Source organism: Marmota flaviventris, chromosome 11, assembly GCF_047511675.1.
Source record: "Marmota flaviventris isolate mMarFla1 chromosome 11, mMarFla1.hap1, whole genome shotgun sequence".
NCBI lineage: Eukaryota > Metazoa > Chordata > Mammalia > Rodentia > Sciuridae > Marmota > Marmota flaviventris.
In genome coordinates, this window is record NC_092508.1 from 11181629 (window position 1) to 11203109 (window position 21481).

The 21481-nt window shown below is 40.3% G+C and overlaps 1 protein-coding gene across 1 annotated transcript in view; it reads left to right on the forward strand.

Annotated features, from left to right (window-relative positions):
* Nucleotides 1–5823: 5823 nt before the first annotated feature.
* The window catches only part of Col4a4 (collagen type IV alpha 4 chain), a 118245-nt gene continuing 102587 nt past the window's right edge, over nucleotides 5824–21481 (forward strand). Inside the window, exons 1-3 of the mRNA XM_027941922.3 lie at nucleotides 5824–5900; nucleotides 9275–9317; nucleotides 17067–17144. Coding sequence (XP_027797723.2) covers nucleotides 5824–5900; nucleotides 9275–9317; nucleotides 17067–17144 — 198 coding nt within the window. The remainder of the gene's footprint in view (nucleotides 5901–9274; nucleotides 9318–17066; nucleotides 17145–21481) is intronic.

The window sequence follows — 21481 nt, forward strand, 5'->3', positions numbered from 1 at the left end:
CTTATTCCTCTTTTTCATTCCTCAGATTTCCTTCCTTCCTAAGTCTGCTGCCTTCCCAAGAGTCCACCCAGGTTTGCCGCTGTTTCTCCTCTGCCCTTCTCCATTATGTGGGCTGTGGAGGATCAGAGGCCAGAGGCCATGCAGGCAAATGCAGCCTCGTGTCACAGCTGGCAGTGAAATCATCAGGAGTTATTGCCAGAGCTCACCCCAAAGGCAATTCTGGGAAGTCTAAAAGTCCAGAGAATCCAGATGGAGTGTCCAGCTCTACACTAGGGGGCCCGGGGGGGGGGATGGGGGGATGGGAGAGGGGGAATCGTAGGCCAAGGGAAACCTGGGAGGTTAGTCATTTTAATAAGAAATTTGAGAGGACTGAGTCAAGAATGTCACTCTTGACTTGGAGGTAAAAAATTTGTCTGGGTTTGAAAATCTGTTGTATATTTTTGGAACATATGTCCCCTTCATGTGATTCCCAAGGGTGACATTATTATGGTTGCATTATTATTACGGATGTTCTGTTGATAATGGGAGGAGACCTCAAGGACAGAAGGGTAATAGAAGCCTACTCTGCCAGAATGGTGGGTTAGCTGAGTTACAGAGGCAGACTCCATGCCTAACTCCATCCAGTGTCAACTGAGGATTCTGCAGTCCTCTGACAATTCAGTAGAATCTGGAGGGAAGGAGAGCTGGGGTGGGCTTGGCTCCAGTCCAGCAGCGTTCTGTTCAAGTCGGAACTCAGAGTAGTGTTCAAGAATTTAGTTGAGCAGTTGTCAAGTTTTCCCTTTTGCTTCCCAGAGAACACGAAGCTCCAGACACATGCCATGGTCCCAGGACCACACAGACTGATGACCCACTATACAAACCTGGGGCTATGTGATAAGAAGGACTTTTTTTCTCTAAAGAGCTCAAACCAAAATGAATTCTTTGAAAGTCTGTGTCTGCAGTTAGAATCAACCCAAATGAGGTGTTAGAAAGAGCAAAACCTGGATGGAACTGGAGATCATTGTGTAAATAAGCCAGGGACAAGGACAAGCTCTGTGTGATCTCACTCATACATGGATTCTTTAAAAAAAGCAGATCTCATGGGTGTTGAGAGTGGAGTAGTTATTACTAGAGGCTGGGAGAGATGGGGGTAGAGGGATGGGGAGAGGTTGACTAGTGGGTACTAAGTTATAGTTAGTAGTAAGGAGTTCTGGTGTGTTACTGCAGCAGGTTAACTATAGTTGGTAATTATGTACTATACATTTCAAGAAGTTCCAAGAACATATTTCCAAGGTTTTTCCCATATGGAAATGATAACTGTTTTAGGGAATAGGTACGTTTAGCCTGATTTAAACTATCAACAGTGTATAATTGTACCAAAGCATCCCATAGTACCTCATTAGTATGATTTTTATGTTTTTATTTATCTGTTAATAATAAGTTTAAAACATTTTTTTAAAGAAAAGAAAGCAAAACCAAGTAGCCATCTTATACACTTGGAAAAGGTCAGCTTAAAAGGAAAAGGGTAGGAACTGCAGGGAGATGCAGAGGTGAGGGGCAGGTAACCAAGGTATGTCTTGCTTTTCCTGGGAGCAGTTTCCTAACCTCTGAGGCCCTTTGCTTATTTGTTTATAAGACCTGAGCCTTAAAGAATTCTATCTTGGTCAGGTGCAGTGGTACACACCTATAATCCCAGTGACTTAAGAGGCAGGAGGATGGAGAGTTCAAAGCCAGCCTCAGCAAAAGCAAGATGCTAAGCAACTCAGGGAGACCCTGTTTCTAAAATACAAAATAGGGCTGGGGATGTGGCTCAATGGATGAGTTCCCCTGAATTCTATCCCGGCTATCCCCCTTCCCCCAAAGAATTCTATTTTGGAAAGAGAAAGGTGTATAAAATAGGTGTTCAGACCATCAGACAATGTATCCTTGGAAAGAGTCTTCAGATAGCTCAGTGTCAGAAGATCAAAAGGAAAGTACATGTAGTCACTGAGTTAATTGATTGTTTTACTGAAACAAAAACAAAATCATTAAACAGAACTCAAAGATTTCATGTTGCTTAGGAAGAGACACTAAGCTTTTGTTAACTCTTTGTGACTGGAAGGGTCTCATCCTCAGTCTCCTGTTCATCTTGCCCCCACTGTCTTGGCCATTCTCCTCACCTCCATAAAGGAGAGCCCAGCTGGGTGTATTTCCTCTCAGGATCCTGTTGCAGAGAAAACAAATTTTCCTGGTAGAGATACTGATTTGGAAGATCTCAGTTCTTGTTCCCAAATCTAGCATTTGGGAGTGACTCTAGTACTGGGCACAGACCAGAAAGAGTTGGAGATGAGGACTTTTCATAAAGAAGTGAAAGGGAAAAAAATAATCTCAGGGAGTTGGAAGAAGACAGCAAGATGATATTTGCTGCACATACGTACTAGAACTTACTACCATCTGTCTTCTATGGGAAAGAGCCTCTGGACCTTACTGGGGTCAGTGAACAGGTGATTCAAAGGCCCAGGTGCTGATGTTCAGCTTCCCTCTCAAAGAGGGGAGGCAAGCTCCCTGCTGGGTGGAGCCTCCTTGGACTTGGGTGTGGGGTGGTCCTCAGGTCCACTCACCCAAGAAAAGTGACTTGACTTTTATGGCTTTACCACAGGGAGCAGCTCCCAGTGATCTTTCATCCTCCCCACAAAATCATTCTTTTCTTTGAATTTTCCTCTCTGAAAACAGCATTTTACGCTTACTCAGAGAATCTGTTTTCTCTAAATCCAGGCTTACACTTTGCCTTGGTCTTCCCCAGCCCTCTAATACTGGCCTCTACCTCTAATCATTTCTTTTTTTTTTTTAATATTTTTTTTAGTTGTAGTTGGGTACAATATCTTTCTTTTATTTATTTATTTTTATGTGGTGCTAAGGATCAAACCCAGGGCCTCACATGTGCTAGGCGAGTGCTCTACCACTGAGCCACAACCCCAGCCCCTCTAATCATTTCTTGATGCACCCCCATCCCTCCTCTACCTCTCCATTCAGTCTCTATTTGTACCACCTCCCAGCCCAGAGTCACAGTTGTCTGTCACTAAGCCACTGTTGCATGGAGTCACCTTTGGCCCAGTGGTTTATCCTGATCCTTTCTGTGTGGCTGGGGAGACAGGACCAGGTGGTGGAAAGCCTGTCTGTGCCTCCAGGAGCTGGGTTGAAGGTGGGGCTCTGAGGGAGCTATAGACAATGGTCCCTTCTTGAGAATAACAGTTGGCAAAATAAAGCATGTCCTTTTGAAAGGCACAGAACCTCTCCAGAAGTTTCCTGCGTAGGCAGTCTCCTAAAGCTGTTGTTTGCATATGTTTTAGTGGCATAGCCCTTGGGTTGTTTTTTTGGTAATAGTGACAAACTTGAATAGAAACATTCTGTCCCCTCTAATCCCACATGACAAAAGCCATTAATTTTGTGGGAATGTAGGTTAGAGGGATGCTATTCCGAGTGAGGGGCTATTTTTGTTTGGTGCAGTCAAAATCTTGGTGGATGCAAACATTCTTAGGCTTGTAACACAGGTGGTTGCAACAAAGAAGCGGCTCATAGATGGCTGTGGATAACATGCGTGATCGCATTTTGTGAATCACAGAGCACAGTGCATATGGCTGTTCCCAGTGTCGGGCTGACAGGGAGACAGGGGCTCTGCTCAGCTGTGACCTAGTAGCTGCACTGCAGGCAGGAAAACGGTCAAAAAATTCTCTGTGACTCCTTTGTAGTTTGTTTTGGGCTAGACGTGAATGGTCATGGGCTTCTAAGGTCTGTTCCAGTTGAAACAGTGAACAGTACAGATTTTTACCGTTGACAGCTCATTTAAAACAGAGATCTTCAAATTGAGGCACATGGATCCTTGGGAAGCAACGAGATTCTCAAGAGTTATGTAATTAATTTTATGGACAACTAATGAAAAGAGCCTGTTTCCAGATGCTCAGCTGCCATGTACATTCTTTCATAGCATTGCTCTGCCTTTGTTCAAGCTTCTTACACTGTTTCTTCTCCTACTTTTCAAAAGAAAGGCACATTCCCCTCCCTGTCCATCCCAGACATTGCCACCCTGCTTTGTCCCAGAACTGAAGAACCGTCTATAAGGGCAAAGGAAGGACCATCCAAACAGGAAGTGCTCCACCTACTGGCTATGACGGCCTCTGGTCACTGTTTCCAACTTCAGCTGTCATCACACTTGAAGGCTTACAGCTGGTAGTGAATTCAAAAATAATTCTTGATGATGAAGTACGACACTAATCTTGATGTGTGTCTTAGTTCATTTGGGCTGCTATAACACAGTGCCTCAGACTGAGTAATTTATGAACAACTGAAATTGCTCACAGTTCTGGAGGCTGGGAAGTTCAAAATCAAGGTCCTGGCAGATCCGGTATCTGGTGAGAGCTTCCTCTTTGTTGCAGTCTCACATGGCAGAAGCAAGATGCAAAGAAGCTCCCCCAGACCCTTCTAGGGCACAGATACCCTGCATGAGGGCTCAGCCTCATGATCTTATCGCCCCCCTCCCAAAGGGCCCCACATCTTAATATCAAAACACTGAGGATTAGATTTCAACACATGAATTCTGTGAGGCAGGAGACTTTCAAGCTATAGTATACAACTCAAGAACAGTTCAAATTTGGAAATAAAGAAGGAAATATTATTTTTAAAACTGTGTCAATTTCAGTAGGAAGAGCTGCTGGTCTAGAGCTGACTTAACTGAGAAATAAGGAGCCTGCATTTCCAATACAACTATTTTGATGTTTAATAATTGATCATCAATATGTAAATTTGTTTTTGATGAAAAAAATATATGTATCTAATAATTATAAGGAAAAACCAATTCCAGTATGAAAAATTAAACTTAGAGGCCTATGATCATAGGAAATAAAAAAAAATATTTACTTTATAAATATTTTTATAAATACATTTTTGTTGCAGAGAAGTATGATAGTGATCAATATAAGATTTTCAAGTATAAAATATGCTGCATTAAAATGTGTGGGGGAGTGGCATGGAAATACGTATTCAAAATTTAAAAACAAGCCACATGAAATTCCTGTGAAAGAATTTGTATGCATTGTTTTAATCTGATAGGGGTGAAAATCAGATTGTTGTGGCATTATGATCCATTTGATATATCAAAATAATGCTGGAACAGTTCTATTTTAAAGGTCACCATTAATGATACTTCAGAAATCATTTGCTTTGCAACTACTTAAAGAGAAGATGAAAGCTTTTAAATGTTAACTTAAGAAGAAAAAGAAGGGCAGGGTGCATAGTTTCAAAATTCTTATGGGAGGATAAGAGGAGAGAAATCTGAAGTCCTCCATGCCAGAGTGTCACTGGGGAGAAGGCATTCTTACCAGGGAGAAAAGTCCTGGTCCTGCAGTGACTTATGGCTCTGTGACTTTGTATGAAGTACATAAACTGATCTCCTTTGTTTTTCCTGTGCAATGGGGATAAAACTTTTTCGAAATCATGTTAAGAGTTAACTGACTTTATGTGGGCAATGCTCTGAAGAGGACCCTACAAATAACCACAAATTGTCCGTTTTTCTTTTTTTTTTTAAATTTTTTATTGATGGTTGTTCAAAACATTACATAGTTCTTGATATATCATATTTCACACTTTGATTCAAGTGGGTTATGAACTCCCATTTTTACCCCATATTGTCCATTTTTCTTCACCTCCTCCAATATGTCTTCTCTCTCCACAATCTCATGTGTATTCCAAGTTAGCCTTCTCCATAGCCTTTAACAGCTACCCCATTGAATATACTTGTCTCCCATCCCTAAGGTCCCAAGTGTCTTTTACAAGTTAATCCATCAAACAGATATATATTGAGCACTCACTATGTATTGCAGACACTACAAGGGCCCTGAAGATAAGCCTGTGGGTTATAAAAACAGCAGCAGCCCTGTTGTCCTAAGGTTTGTATGCTAATTAAATTCAGGGTGCTGAGAATGCACAGGATGCTCCCAGTGTCCTTTGCCCTTTCACTTTCTTTGGCTGGTGGGAGACCCACTGGGATTCTGCAGATTGGCCTATACCTGCATCCAATGAAAATGTATTGAGAAAATCCTAGGATTAGACCACAGTCTGTCTTCCCTGGAAGATGACTATGGCAACCCTTTATCACAGTATGTGTGGATATGTGTAGAGATTAATTGCATCATATATCTAATTTTGGATTAAAATACAAGTATCTCTGGCTTTCTTAAATCTTAGACTGTTTTCAATTTGTTTAAATTATTGAATACAATTTGAACGACTCAAACCAATTTGTGTTTTCCTTCTAAAACAATACTTTTATTGAGACTTGTTTCTAGAATGTGATTTTTTAAAAAGATACTTAAAATTATAAATTTAGGGATGGAAAAGATCTAGGTATTCAGAGTGATTCTGTTTCTCTTTGGTTTTGAAACAGCATCGTGGAATGTGGTTCTACCACTTACTCAGAAAACTAATGTTCCATAAATACAGCATTGAATTAATTTACCCAGCTTTTATCCGGAAATTTAAAAATAGCCTGCAACATTTAACACTCCTGGTTTCCCCTCTCTACCAGTTCCATTAAGAACAGGTCTTTACAGCCAAAGATTCGAAATATGAGGCATCTCAATTCTTGGGGCCAATGAGATCTTTGATCAAATAAAAGGTTCTTTGAGTCAAGTTAAAAAATATTTTTTCTCCTTTTTTATTGAGGTAAAGTTCAAAAAATAAAGTTTACCATTTTAACTCTTTTGAAGTTTATAATCCAACAGTTTTTATTATGTCCATATGCTGTATAACCATAACCACTTCCTAAATTCTAGAACATTTCATCATCCCCAAAAGAAATCCTACAGTTGTCTAATTTTCCCTTCCATTCCTCCTAACAACCACTAATCTATTTTCTCTTTCTCTAGATTGGCCTATTGTAGACATTTTATATACATTATATACATACATACATACATATTGGCCTTTTTTCACTTAGCATAATGTTTTCAAGCTTCATTCACATTGTAGCCCATATTAATATTTCACTTATTTTCATGCCTGAATACCTCTGTTACTATGAATAATGAAAGTAATTACTTTCAACATTATAATGCTTAAGAAACATATTTACATTTAACACATGCAGATTTTAACCCAAGACACAGAACTTAACCTGCCAGCGAGTCTTCCAGAAGAGAAGAGAGGCCTGGAGGAAGTTTCTAGTCCCTAGACTGGCCTGCAAAGCCCCTGTGCACATGGTGTCTTTCAGATGGACCAAGCCCTTGGTCACAGATCCCGGGTGAGTGTCTTCTGTGTGATCACCTGCTTTTATCAAATAATTTCTCCTAAGTGTTTGTTTTATAGTTGTAGATTATCTAAATGCCTCAGTATCAAAAAGCAAATGGTTCCAGAAAGCTAAAGGGTTTGCCTGCTGTATATGACTCATTATTAAAGTCCACACTGTCTACCCTCCCTGAAATGCTCCAAGGTCACCCAGTGGGAAGCTGCATAACTAAGGGCTCTGGGTTCCTGCTCTCTTACTCACTGGGTTTGAATAGCAAAAGCCTTATAGGCCCAGAGCAGCAGGGTCCCTGCAACTAGTAGAGTTGGGACAAAGTACTTGTCTAGTGCAGTAGGCAGGTTAATGACCCCCAGAGACATCCACACCCTAATCTCTGGAGCCTGTGACTATGTTATGTTATATTGAAAAGGGGGGTTTAAAGTTATAGATGGAATTAAGTTTGCTAATTGGCAGACCTTGAGATGGGATAGTTGATCTTAGATCATCTGAGTGTGCCCATATAATCACACATGTTCTTAGAAGTCAAAGGGGGAGGCAGCATCAGAAGAGATTTAACTACAGAAGCAGAGGCCAGAGGGGTGCAGCAAGAGAAACACTCATCCTGCTTTGAAGATGGAATGGACCACGAGCCAAGGAAAGCGAGTGGCCCCTAGAGTCTGGGAAAGCAGGGGATCACACTCTCCCCTGAAACACCTTGATTTTCACCATTGAGACCCATGTTAGGCTTATGATGCCCCAAAGTACAAGATGATATATCTGCATTGTTTAAGTCTCAGAGTTTGTGGGGATGTGCTGCTGCAGCCATAGGAAGCTAATAGGAGATTGTTAAATATGACCTAAAAGGTGTTGAGGATTAAGACTTAAATAGCAGAAAGGCGAAAAGTTTTGAAGGTGATGAACGTGTTTATGGGAAATGAAGGAAGAGTGAGTGGGTGGTGGGAAGGAATCTGTTTATTTCAGAAATGTAGTCATGTCTTACGTGGAGTGGATAGGAAGGAAACTGCAAAAGAATCTTAATTATGGATGGTTTTTAGAAGAAAAATATCTATGTCAGTGAGAAAGACAAACAGTATAGCATGAGGGACAGTAATGAGGTTCATATCTGAAATGCTTGGGCCCTTGGAGGCTATTTTGCCTGAGGGCTCTGGTGCATATTATCCAACATTTCTGAGTTAGATCTTCTGTGAAAGGTGCCCACAGTTTTAATGCGATTATGTGGTGACCACAACTGCCATAAGATGCAGCACGTCCAGCTGGGGTTGTGGCTCGGTGGAGGAGCACTTGCCAGCATGTGTGAGGCACTGGGTTCGCTTTTCAGCATCACATAAAAATAAATAAAATAAAGGTATTATGTTCATCTACAATTAAAATAAAGGCAATGTGTTCATCTATAACTAAAAAAATAAACTTAAAAAAAAAAAGAGATACAACATATCCTATTTACAAATGTCCCAAGAGATAAAAAATCATTTAACAAGCAGTGATTGTAAATACAAGTTCAACTTGATTTAAAGCTTATTCCCTGGGTTTAACACCTCCTTCAGATTTTTCTCTAACTTACTTATTTACTACATTGAAATATCAACTGGACTTTATTGGAATTAATTCCAATAGAATGGCTGGGAGAAGGGTGAAAGCAAGAAAATACAGACTAGATCTGCCCCAGTTGCCCATGTCCTAATCAGGTTCACACCCAGGCACACGGCTTTGTGACTCTCAGTGGTGTTTCTCACGTGTTTGCACAAGAGGAAGGACTAGACGGTGCAGAGAGAAGGCTCAGGAGGACCACATTACCTTCCATCCTGCTTCCTTGACTGACTAAAAAGAGGAACAAACAGTATCTTGACATCTAGAGAGAGCAGAACATCTCTCTGGCCACTGGGGACAATCAGCTTGTGGTCCTAGCCTGTTAGAAATAAAAAGCTTTCTGGGATCAACTCTTTTACTCTTTATCTTTTTAGTTTGTTTTGCATGAAAATGAATGGTTTAAATTAATATGAATTTTTGTTTTTCCTGCAGGTACCTTATACTTATTCTCTTTTGTGTACAACATGTATATGGAGTAAGTACATTAATTTACACTGGCTGCATGTTGAGAATTCACTTTCTTGAATGTATTGTTTTGTTATATTTTTAAACACTTTCTGGGGCTCAGTTTTTTTAATCTGGGAAATGGAGGTTTAGCTACAGTAACTCTAAGGTTTCTTCAATATTTTGTGGTCAAGATTGCTTTTGGAATTGCCTGGGTGTTAGATTGTTATTTTATAATTAACATAACCTTTTCTTAAAAACATTTTTTTGGAGACAGACAAGAGGCAGCTGGGCCATATCAAGATTAAATCAGAAAATATAAGATTAAATTTGAACATTTTAGCTCTGCAGAAAGATAAGCCTAGAACATTCTGTAATAAGCCCTCTTACTTCTGCCTCTTCACTAAAGAATCTAAGTTATTAAACCCAATCTCAGAAGTTTCTGGAAAATCCAGTTATGAGCTGCCTGTAACTCAGATTGATCTTTAAACAACTGGACTGGCTTGAGTCCACCCAATCCAATTTCAGAGATTCAGATTATCTTAGGTCTTTCCAAAGCAAATGGAAGCAGGTCATTAACCTTGTTCTCTCCTTCCTACCAGTTGGGAACAGACAGCACGTGGGTCAAGGAACAGGCATCCTTGGTTCTTGGCTCTGCCACTGATTCATTCCTTAACATACCTACGGCTCAGTCTTCTCCATGTTAAGGGGGGATGGAAGGCTGGTTCATGTACATTTGAGAACAATGGCTGACTGCTGTTGATCTTACCTGATTTTTTCTGAGTTTACTTTTATATCATATTCTTTTGTTTTCTAAGTCTACCAAGTCTTAAATTTCACTTCATTTGATCCTTATATTCCATGCCAATGAATATAATTCCTGAACCAAGGATCGTTCTATCCTGGACCCTCCCACTGGCTTGTGGTCACACAGGAGTAGATATGATGATTAGATTTTAAAGGTAGAGGTACAAACTGATGCAATATCCATGTTCCTCAGTAGAGGGTAGTGGAACAAGTTAAGATCCTTTGTAATGGATGGCTATACAGATTCTGTCAGAATGATTATGAAGACATTTGATTATGTGAAAGTGGCAAATTATTGGGCAGTATACCATTGGGTAATAATAAAAGCAGGTCAAAAATCACTGAAAGTGTGTGTGTGTGTATGTGCATTTGTTTACATGTGTGCTTGTGTGTGTGAGAGAGATTGTGGTGTGAGTATGCTTATTAATACCCAGACACAATTTTTTTTAGTTAAAATTTCCTTTATTGTCTCAAAGATGTCTTTTCATGGTACAAACAAGAAGTACACATTTGGTTATTATGTCTCTTAAATCATTCTTTTTCCCTCAGATTTTTAATCGGTGCATTATAGTTGTACATAATGGTGGAATTTGTTGTTACATATCCATATATGCACACAATATAATTATATAATTTGGCCCGTATCACTCCCTCACACTTCCTGCCTCCCTCTCTCCCTCTCACTCTCTGGTCCCTTTCCTCTACTGATCTCCCTTTGATTTTCATGAGACCCTCGCTCTGCCCACAACTTTCTTTTCCTTTTTCCTTTATGGCTTACACATATGAAAGAAAACATATGACCCTTGACCTTCTGAGTTTGGTTTATTTTGCTTAACATGATGGTCTCCAGTTATTTATGTATATTGCAAATGCCATAATTTTATTTTTGTATGACTAAATGAAATTTTATCGTGTATATATTCCACATTTCCTCTATCCATTCATCTGGTTCCATAGTTTGGTTAATGTGAATTGTGCTGCCATAAACACAGGTATGCAGGTATCACTGTAGTATGATGACTTTAATTCTTAAGAACAAGTACTGGGAAGTGGTATAGCTGGGTCATATGGCAGTTCCATGCCTAGTCTTTTGAGGAAGCACCATACTGGTTTCCATAGTGGTTTACTAATTTACAATCCCACCAACAGTACGAAAGTATTCCTTTTTATCTTCATCTTCTCTGCCATTTATTATTTTGTATTCTTCATGGCTGCTGTTCTGACTGGTATGAGATGAAATCTCAATGTAGTTTTGATTTACATTTTCTTAATTGCTAATGATGTACATTTTTTCATATATTCGTTGACTTTTTATATTTCTTGTTTTGAGAAGTACCTGCTTAATTCATTTGCCCATTTATTAATTGGGTTATTTGGCTTTTTGGTGTTAAGTTTTTGAGTTCTTTATTCTAGATATTAATCTTCTGTCAAAAGAAGAGCTAGCAAAGATTTTCTCCCATATGCATGTTCTACCTTAACATTTTATTGTTACCTGTTCTATGCAGGAACTTTTTAATGTTATGCCATCCTATCCATTAACACTTGACATTATTTCCTGATCTTTAGGATTCCTGTTGAGAAAGTCATTGCCTGTGTGCTGGAGTATTGATCCTACATTTTCCTCTAGGAATTGCTAAAGTTCTGTTCCAATTCCTGGGTCTTTGATTCATTTTGAGTTGATTTTCCTGTGCAGGGTGAGAGATACGGGTCTAGTTTTATCTTTCTTTTTTTTATATTATTATTATTATTTTTTTAAATTTTTTATTGTTGGTTGTTCAAAACATTACAAATTTCTTTTTTTTTTTTTCTTAATTTTTTATTGTGGGTTGTTCAAAACATTACAAATTTCTTGACATATCATATTCCACACTTTGATTCAAGTGTGTTATGAACTCCCACCTTCACCCCATACACAGATTGCAGAATCACATCAGTTACACATCCATTGATTTACATATTGCCATACTAGCGTCTGTTGTGCTCCGCTGCCTTTCCCATCCTCCACCATCCCCCCTCCCCACCTCTCCCCTCCCCTCCCCTAGTTTTATCTTTCTACAGATGGACAACCAGTTTTCCCAGCATTATTTGTTAAACAGGCTGTCTTTTCTCCAATGTATGTTTTTGGCACCTTTGTCAAGAATGAGATGACTGCATCTGTGTGGATTTGTCTCTGTGTCTTCTATTCTGTATCACTGGTCTTTGTGTCTGTTTTTGTACCAGTATCATACAGTTTTTGTTACTATAGCTCTGTAGTATAAACTAAAGTCAGGAATTGTGATTCTTCTAGCACTATTTTTTTTCTTTTTTCTTTTCTTTCTTTCTTTTTCTTTTCTTTTTTTTGCTTAGACTTGTTTTGGTTATTCTGGGTCTTTTATTATTCCAAATGAATTTTAGAACTACTTTTTTCTAGTTCTGTAAAAAACACCATTTTGATGGGGATTGCATTGACTCTGTATATTGCTTTGGGTAGTATGGCCATTTCAATGACATTAATTCTAACAATATTAATTTATCTTATTCATGAACATGGGAGGTCTTTCCATATCTGTGTCTTCTTCAACTTCTTTCTTCAATGTTTTTTAGTTTTTCATTGAAAAAGTTTTTCACCTCCTTGATTAGGTTTGTTCCTATGTATTCTTTTCTGATTTCTTTCTCAGCAGATTCATTGTTGGACACCAATGTAAACTGATTGATCCTCTGTTTTAGGGAACTTGGGCCAGGATGGGAAAAGAAAATTTTTTTCCTGTTACAGTCTTTTGCACTATTTGAATTTTTTATTTTGTGCCTATATTGTTTGTTGTATAAAAAAGAAAATTGAGGTCCATCTTTAGGGCAGATGGCTATTCTGCTAGAAATTAACTTATTTTCTTGAACTTTTTATGCAGCAAATATTTGTTTTAAAATGCCCAAGATAAAGCAGAGTGACTTTTCCTGTTTTTCTCTTTGAAGAAAAGTAACATTGGTTTCCTGAGAGTATAAGTGTGTTCCCCGTCAGTGTAGTTCATATTTTGAATGTTTAGTTGTCTGAGATACTGTCTTTATTTTTTTTCAAAGGGTTTATGCAATCTATTTTTGAGGGTCAGACTCTTCCCCTGTGAATTCACTGTTCCCTTTTAAATGTTTATTGAGGTGTTGCTTTATTAGAATCTGCTGATCTATTTTAAACTGACTCTATTTTGTGATGTAATTTTGCTAAAAACATCTCAGTGATGCTTGGCAAAGATAAGTAAAAATAAATACATAAAAAATCCTTCATTATCAAGCCATCTGATCAACTGACCTTTTTTTCTCTGGTTATTTTGATATTTCACTGAACACACAGTAATGAATCCCAACCTTAAATGACCCGAGTGTTCAGACTAGCTACTTTAAGTGCTGTCCCAACTTGGCCCTGGGTATTTAATATTTTTTTAAACCTTATCAGTATTTTGAATGTAGGTATTGTAGATAACAATGTTACTCAAAATTTAAGGGACATATATTTCAGAAACTTCAAATACATTTTTAACTTAAATTATCTACTTGCTTGGCTCTTGTGAAGCTTCAAATTCTTACATACTTTTAATGACCCAGGAGAATTTTATTTATAAAGATGTCTTTTTCATTAATGCTCATAGATATTTTATTTGGGATTTTGTCTGAGCATACTTTTCTCCCAAAGAAGCTGAAATTGTGTGATTGAAAAGCATTTCTGGAAAGACTCCTTTCCCTCTCACACACACACACACACACACACACACACATGCATGCATACACATTTATGTATATGCATGTTTGTCTATATGTGTTCATATATACATGCATATTTATATGTATTATGTTTTACATATATGTATGTTTATGTGTCTTCCATCTGAACTATAAATATTGGTTTAGCTGTGTTATGTTTTCCTATTATACATTGGTCTAGAGACTTCAGTTTAAAAAGATCTATCAAGCTGGGCATGGTGGCACACGCCTGTAATGCCAGTGACTTGGGAAATCTGTTGCAAGAGGATCAAAATTTCAAGGCCAGTCTCAGGAACTAAGCAAGACCCTGTCTCAAAAAAAAAAAAAAAATACTGGGAATTGGAATTGGGGATATTGGGGATGTAGCCTCAAAAAAAAAATACTTGGGAACCAACTTAATGAAAGAGGTGAAAGACCTATACAATGAAAACTACAGAACCCTAAAGAAAGAAATCGAAGAAGACCTTAGAAGATGGAAAGATCTACCTTGCTCTTGGATAGGTAGAATTAATATTATCAAAATGACCACACTACCAAAAGCACTATACAGATTTAATGCAATTCCAATCCAGACCCCAATGACATAAGATCATAGAAATAGAAAAAAACAATCATGAAATTCGTCTGGAAAAATAAAAGACCCAGAATAGCTAAAGCTATCCTTAGCAAGAAAAGTAAGCAAGTAGCATCACTATACCAGATGTTGAACTATACTACAGAGCAATAGTAACAAAAATGACATGGTATTGGCAGCAAAATAGACTGGTAGACCAATGGTATAGAATAGAGGACACAGAGTCTAACCCAAAAAATTGCAATTATCTTACATTAGACAAAGGTGCCAAAAACATACATTGGAGAAAAGACAGTCTCTTCAACAAATGGTGCTGGGAAAAACTGGAAATCCGTACGCAACAAAATGAAACTAAACCCCTATCTCTCACCATGGACAAAACTCAACTCAAAGTGGATCAAGAATCTAGGAATTAAACCAGAAACCCTGCATCTAATAGAAGAAAAAAGTAGGCCCTAATCTCTATCATGTCAGATTAGGTCATAAGAATTAGCATAATAATTAAAATCAAGAATAAAAAATGAGATGGATTCAAACTAAAAAAGTTTCTTCTCAGCAAAAGAAACAATCAGTGAAGTGAATAGAGAGCCTCCATCTTGGGAGAAAATTTTTACTCCTCACACATCAGATAGAGCACTAATCTCTAGGGTATATAACAACTCAAAAAGCTAAACACACACACATACACACACACACAAACCCATTTAATAAATGGGCCAAGGACCTGAACAGACACTTCTCAGAAGATGATATACAGTCCATCAAAAAATATATGAAAAAAATGCTCAACATCTCTAGCAATCAGAGAAATGCAAATCAAAACCACTCTAAGATATCATCTCACTCCAGTCAGAATGGCAGCTATTAAGAATACAAAGAACAATAAGTGTTGACGAGGATGTGGGAAAAAGGCACACTCATACATTGCTGGTGGGATTGCACATTGGTGTAGCCAATATGGAAAGCAGTATGGTGATGCCTTGGAAAACTGGGAATGAAACCACCATTTGACCCAGCTATCACCCTCCTTGTTCTATACCCAAAAGATTTAAAAACAGCATACTACAGGGACACATCCACATCAAGGTTTATAGCAGCACAATTCACAATAGCTATATTGTTGAACCAATCTAGATGCTCTTCAGTAGATGAATGGATTAAAAAAATGTGGTATGTATACACAATGGAATATAACTCAGCAATAAAAGAGAATAAAATCATGGCATTTGCAGGTAAATGAATGGAGTTGGGGAAGATAATGCTAAATGAAGTTAGCCAATCCCCCAAAAAACAAATGCCAAATGTTTTCTCTGATATAAGGAGGCTGATTCATAGTGGGGTAGGGAAGGGGTGCATGGGAGAAATAGACAAACTCTAGATAGGGCAGAGGGGTGGGAGGGGAAGGGAGGGTGCATGGGGTTAGAAATGATGGTGAAAATTGATGGACATCATTATTCAAAGTACATGTATGAAGACACAAATGGTGTGAATATACTTTGTATACAACCAGAGATATGAAAAATTGTGCTCTATATGTATAATATGAATTGTAATGCATTCTGCTGTCATATAAAACAAATTTAAAAAGGAATTGGAATTGGGGATGTAGCTTGGTGATAAAGCATCCTTGGATTCAATCCCTAGTAGTAAAAAAAAAAAATGTCAATTACAGAAATGTGCAATTACTATGTGCATGTTTGTTAGGCAGTTTGTCTCTGGTGCTGACTTGATGTTCCTGTCCAGGCCCTCAGTTCCCACCACCTAGGGCATCTTTGACCAACACCTGTCCACCTCGCCCATCCAACCCACAGCCCCTGTGAATGAGTGCAGGCACACTGTATGACCCTTTGAACTAAGGGACCCACTTACAATCTCTCTGGGACTACACTTTTGTACTAAAGTGGCTGATGACACTGGTTCTGGATAATTAGCATTTGTGAGAACAAAGTGACGATTCTTGCCAAAGGTGTGTGTGTGTGTGTGTGTGTGTGTGTGTGTGTGTGTGTGTTGACTCTCTAATGCAGAAAAGTCAGCTAAAAAATGGGGAGAGGGCACCAATTATTTAGGTTCAGAAGTTTTCTGCTTGAGAGACACATTAGAGGAACCATCTTGGAGTATTGGCACACTGTAAGGAAGAATAATTTTTATCTGAAGCATGAGACCGTACTGGACAATGGTCCTGGAAAGGACTTCACAAGGGAGACAGGCCAGTTGATCCAGGAGGCAGAGCAAGGTGATCATGAAAAAAGTCAAGCCTATCTGCTAAATTAGATGCCTCTATATACGTGTGGTTTGCTCAACTGTCTGGTTCGTACTCTAAGTTTGCTCTCAACTTAGAACATCATGAAGTCTTCCTGGGAGACAGAAACTGTAGAAGCTTCTGGCCAAAGCAAAGTGACTATAGAAGGACCATGTCTTTTCCCCAGTGTCCTCAGTCTTGGAAGCCACTTGCTGGTATAGTCAGCCCTGCTTATTATGAAGCCCCAGTGTAAGTGCTTTGCCTTTTAATACGTCAGTATTAGTTGTTGCTTCTCATGGATCCAAAGGTAAGAGTGTACCATGGGATTCTGGCGAGCTAGGCAAACCCAGAGTGCTTGTTGTGCTGTGCATTGCATGTATCCAACTAAGAGATGAGCACTCGCATGCTAAAGAAGCTGCTTCCATTTCCAGGGTGGAAAGAAATACATCGGTCCTTGTGGAGGAAGAGATTGCTCCATTTGCCAGTGCTTTCCTGATAAGGGCTCTCGGGTAAGTGATGTAACAATCAGACCAGGCAGCTTGCCTGAATTTTGAACCATCCTGAATACTTACATTAAGTTGTCTCAGACCCTGGCATGTTGTGAATGCTTATGTTGAGAATACTTATGTCTTTTACAATCAGAGTTGTTCACATTCTAATAAGCGATTTCAATTACATTAGACTGTGTGTCAAGCTGGGAAGATGGCCTGGGCAGTAATGGTTCACCTGTGATTTTTGCAACACTAATCTTGTGAATGGTCTCATGAAGAAAGGGTCCTGCTGTCACAGGATGCATACTGGATTGTGTCCTTGGCAGTTATCTTGCTTTGAGATGTAGTGCGATGAGTGAGATGATTTTTAGATTTTTAAAAAGCAGTCTTTTCAGACGTTTGACTGTTAGTCTTTCATGGATGGCACCCATTGAAACCTGTGGGATGGTGTTCTAATCATGGCGATAGCTGTACTTATTTCAAGCTTATTATTTGCCAGGAGCTTTTATGTGTGCTGGAAATGCCCTGGTTCATTGGCCCTCACAACAACCTTCTTAATCAGACCAACATTGAAGTGTAGGAGACTGAAGTGTAGACTAGGTTAGTGTCTAGCTCGAGTCCACCCAGAACAGTACTCTTGATGATTAGACTGTTGTCAATTCTGCAAAGCACAGGGAACTTCTTGGTTATTGCCTGTCAGGCTTCTTGAACTTCATGAACATCTCCACTATGTTCTGAGAGCAGCATTTGGCAGCCCACTATTCATCCATGCTGAGTACTAAAGCAAATAATTCTTCAGTTAAAAATGCTCTTATGATTTTTATATAGATATACATTGAAGTGCCACTCTGCACCCCTTAAATATGTACAATTGTGTGATAATTAAAAAAACCATATTTTTAAAAAAACACTCCCATAATCTTACAAAAGGGATTGTGTTTCAGAAGTTTGGGACAGTTTTTAAATCAGATCAATGATTCTTTGAAAATGTGCCTTCTTCTGTTCAGGTTGCTGAAACAAAATATCACATAAAAATCTTTAGCTCTTTAAAAATTGTCAATAGCTTCTGGAACACATGTCTTTCTTACAAGATTATGGGAGTATTTTTTAAATGTATATTTTACTTTTAATTGACACATAATCATACATAATTAAGGGGTGCAGATGGACCCTTTGATATATGTATACAAAAAGAATTATTTGCTCTAATACTTCGGCATGGATGGTAATGGGCTGCCAGCTGCTGCTGTCAAACCTATTTCTCACAGTTCTGAGGGATGGGAGGCCCAAGATCAGGGTGCCTGTAGGTCCTGTGTCTGGTGGGGGCCTCTTCCTGGTTTTTGGATGATTGTCTTCACTGTGTCCTCACATGGAGAGAGTACTCTGGGGTCCTTGCATAAGGAATCCTCTTCATGCAAGCTCCATAGTTATGACCAAACAACTCCCCAAAGACCCCATTCCCAGCACCATCTCACTAGGATGTCAACATGTGCATTTTGGGAAGACACAAACATTCAGTCCAGAACAGTGTCCATATCAATCCCACAGGGCTGTGCAGGATCCTCAAAGAGCACATTTCAGTAGAGATTGGTCTTTACAACAAAAAAATTACCTTCCTGACAGAAAGGACTGAATTTTTCTCCCATTGCATGTTTTTATTGTTACATAGTAGGTGTGTTCTGTGGTTCCTTTGTTGGACTGTTTTACTGTAAGCCACCAAACTTATTGATGTAAATGACAGCAAACCTCTGTGCAATATATGAAAGATTTTTGTCACCACAATTTATCTTGAGCTTTGTCAAGCTACTTTCACCGTATAATTTAAAAACTGAATCATCAAGGAAAACAAAGTTAAGACGCTAAAAAACTAGCAACCTAAGAAGTACTTTAGCTTTTCCATGTACATGTACAGATGATTTACAAATATCCCAGCTTTGGGGTGAGGTTATTAATGCAAACATACCAAGATTATAGAAATACACAAAGAAAAAAAAAGTGCATCTAAATTTTAAGACTTCTGGGCCTGAGGCCTCCTCAAAATGGATTCGATCAGCTCTGTGGTGGGAAGAAGAGCAAACCAAAAATGAAGAGGGGCGGTTGCTTCGATGGAGCCAGCGTGGGGGGGTCCTGTGGTTTAAAGGAGGCTGGGGTGTGTCAGCAGCTGTGCCTGTGCCTTGGCAAATCTGTCCCTCCACTCTATGGTTCTTGGCTGGGGGTAATTGGGCTCTCCCTCCCGGACACTTGGCAGTGTCAAGACAGTTTTTGGTTGGCACTGGATGGAAGGGTGCTAGAGGTGTCCCCTGGGCAGAAGCCACAAGGATGCACAGCACAGCTCCCAAGCCAGAGAGTGATCCCTGCCCGACGGCCTGCAGCACAGAGGCTGAGGAGCCTGATGTCACCCCACAAAAGCTCCCTAAGGCAGGTGATATTGTTATTTCCATCTGATGATACAAGGAATCCAAAGTCCCAAGTTCTAATTAACTTGCTGTGTGCAGAGCCAGGAGTCACATCCAGGTGTCTGGCTTCTCGTCCACATTTGCCCCGTGATCATGGAAATATCATTACACTAAGGTTCCAACACCTGGGCTTAGTACGGGGAAAACACCCAGGTGGGCACTTTAATGGGACCAAGCCTTCCCAGTGTCCTTGTAATTATACCACTCGTCCTTTTCTTTCTATTTCCTCAGGCTGTCAATCACAAACCAGTGCCCTTGGCATTCTCCAAGGCAGTCTATGTGCGAAGAAGGCTCAAGGAGCTGAGCTGCACTCTCTGCTATGTGTGTGTCTCTGATTCAGGGTGGTCAGAGAGGGCTGCTTACACAACAGGAAAGCTCTGTCCTTCCTGAGACAGAGGTTCTCCCTGTGAGGGATGCAGGTGCAGGGATTGTTTTCCAGTGGAGAATTTGGGAGCAGGGCCCATGCATAACTTGGGAGATCGTTTGGGAGGCGGGCTTGCTCAGGTCTCCAGCAGCCAAGTCTGCCTCTTGGGCTACAGTAGCAGCTCAAGATACCCTGACTTCCAGAGGCTGGATGAATCTCCCTGAGGCTTCCCAGCCATTTGTGGCATTTTAAAAGAAAAATGTTCCTCTCTTGGAGACCAGTGCTCAGATGGGTACTTCATTTAAGTCCCACATCAGGACTGCCATGGCCGAACATCATCAACAGCAAGTCTGGCCCAGGGCTGAGGAAAGGCTGTGGTCACCACTTTATGGGCGCCTGGAGCTAGAGTTAGAGGTGGAACTGGGACATGCCTGGGGCTGAACCAGCTGAGCCTCATCAGCGTTCCACAGAGGCCCGCAGTCTAGCCTCTACTCATCTTCCACCCATGATCACTACTACTGCCCCCTCTGACTCCCCAGCCACATCCACTGGGCTGCTGGCTCTCTCGGGAAGACATTCGGAACACCCCCTCTTCTCTACATGTTTCTCGATGTCATCCTCTTTCACCCTACTGCCATCTCCCTTCCAGAAGGAGCTCTGTACTGACACCACCCTGCAGTGTCCCTGCTTACCCACCCTCTCCCTGCTGGGACTCCCCACTGGGACTCCTCACAGACTCTCATGGGGGATTCTCTTCCACTCTCCCCCTCCATGCTCCTCAGCTCCGGTTGGGCTGAGTGTGGCTATGCCCACAATCTTGATGAGATTGTGCCCATGCACTAGGTAAAGATGGTCATGAGAATGGCACGAAAGGCACTTCCTGACTCCCAATCCATAGCACACTTTGGAAACCCAAGTCCTCTTCATTTCCCTGCTTTGGGAGCTGGGAGTCATTTTGTCACACCGCTTTGAGATTATCCCTGTACATGGCACTCAACCGGGAGTTTATACCACCCTGGTTAGGATTTGGGAGCCAGGTCAGCATGCAGGGGATAGGTAGGGGCACTTGCTCTTCCCAAGAGAAGGGGGGACACAGTTAGTGGGGAATCATGCCCTAGCCTGCCTTCCTCCCCTCACAGGAGAGCCTGCTGTGAAGTGCAGGATCTGTCATAGGGCAAATTTCCTTGTGGGTTCAGGTAGGGCCAGGTGGAGCACTTTGAGCAGCAGGTGAGCTGGGATTCCTGCCGTGCTCAGAGCTTTTCAAGGAGCAGTGACTGAGGACAGAGTCCTGGCTGAGGGCCAGAGACTTATGCTCTTGACCTTTTCCAGGTTCTGAGTTCCCACCTGAGAAACGAGGGTTCTCACTAGAAGGCTCGACCTGTCCCTCCTGGCTCTCAGGTCCTGCGGTTCTGTAATGTGGGGCATGGTTCATGAATGACAGCTGCTGGTTTCCAAAACGATTTGTGACTCCAGCCTTACACTTCCCCAGACTTCATTCTGATTCTGCTGTAAGGATGTGAATGGGGTGGAACCCG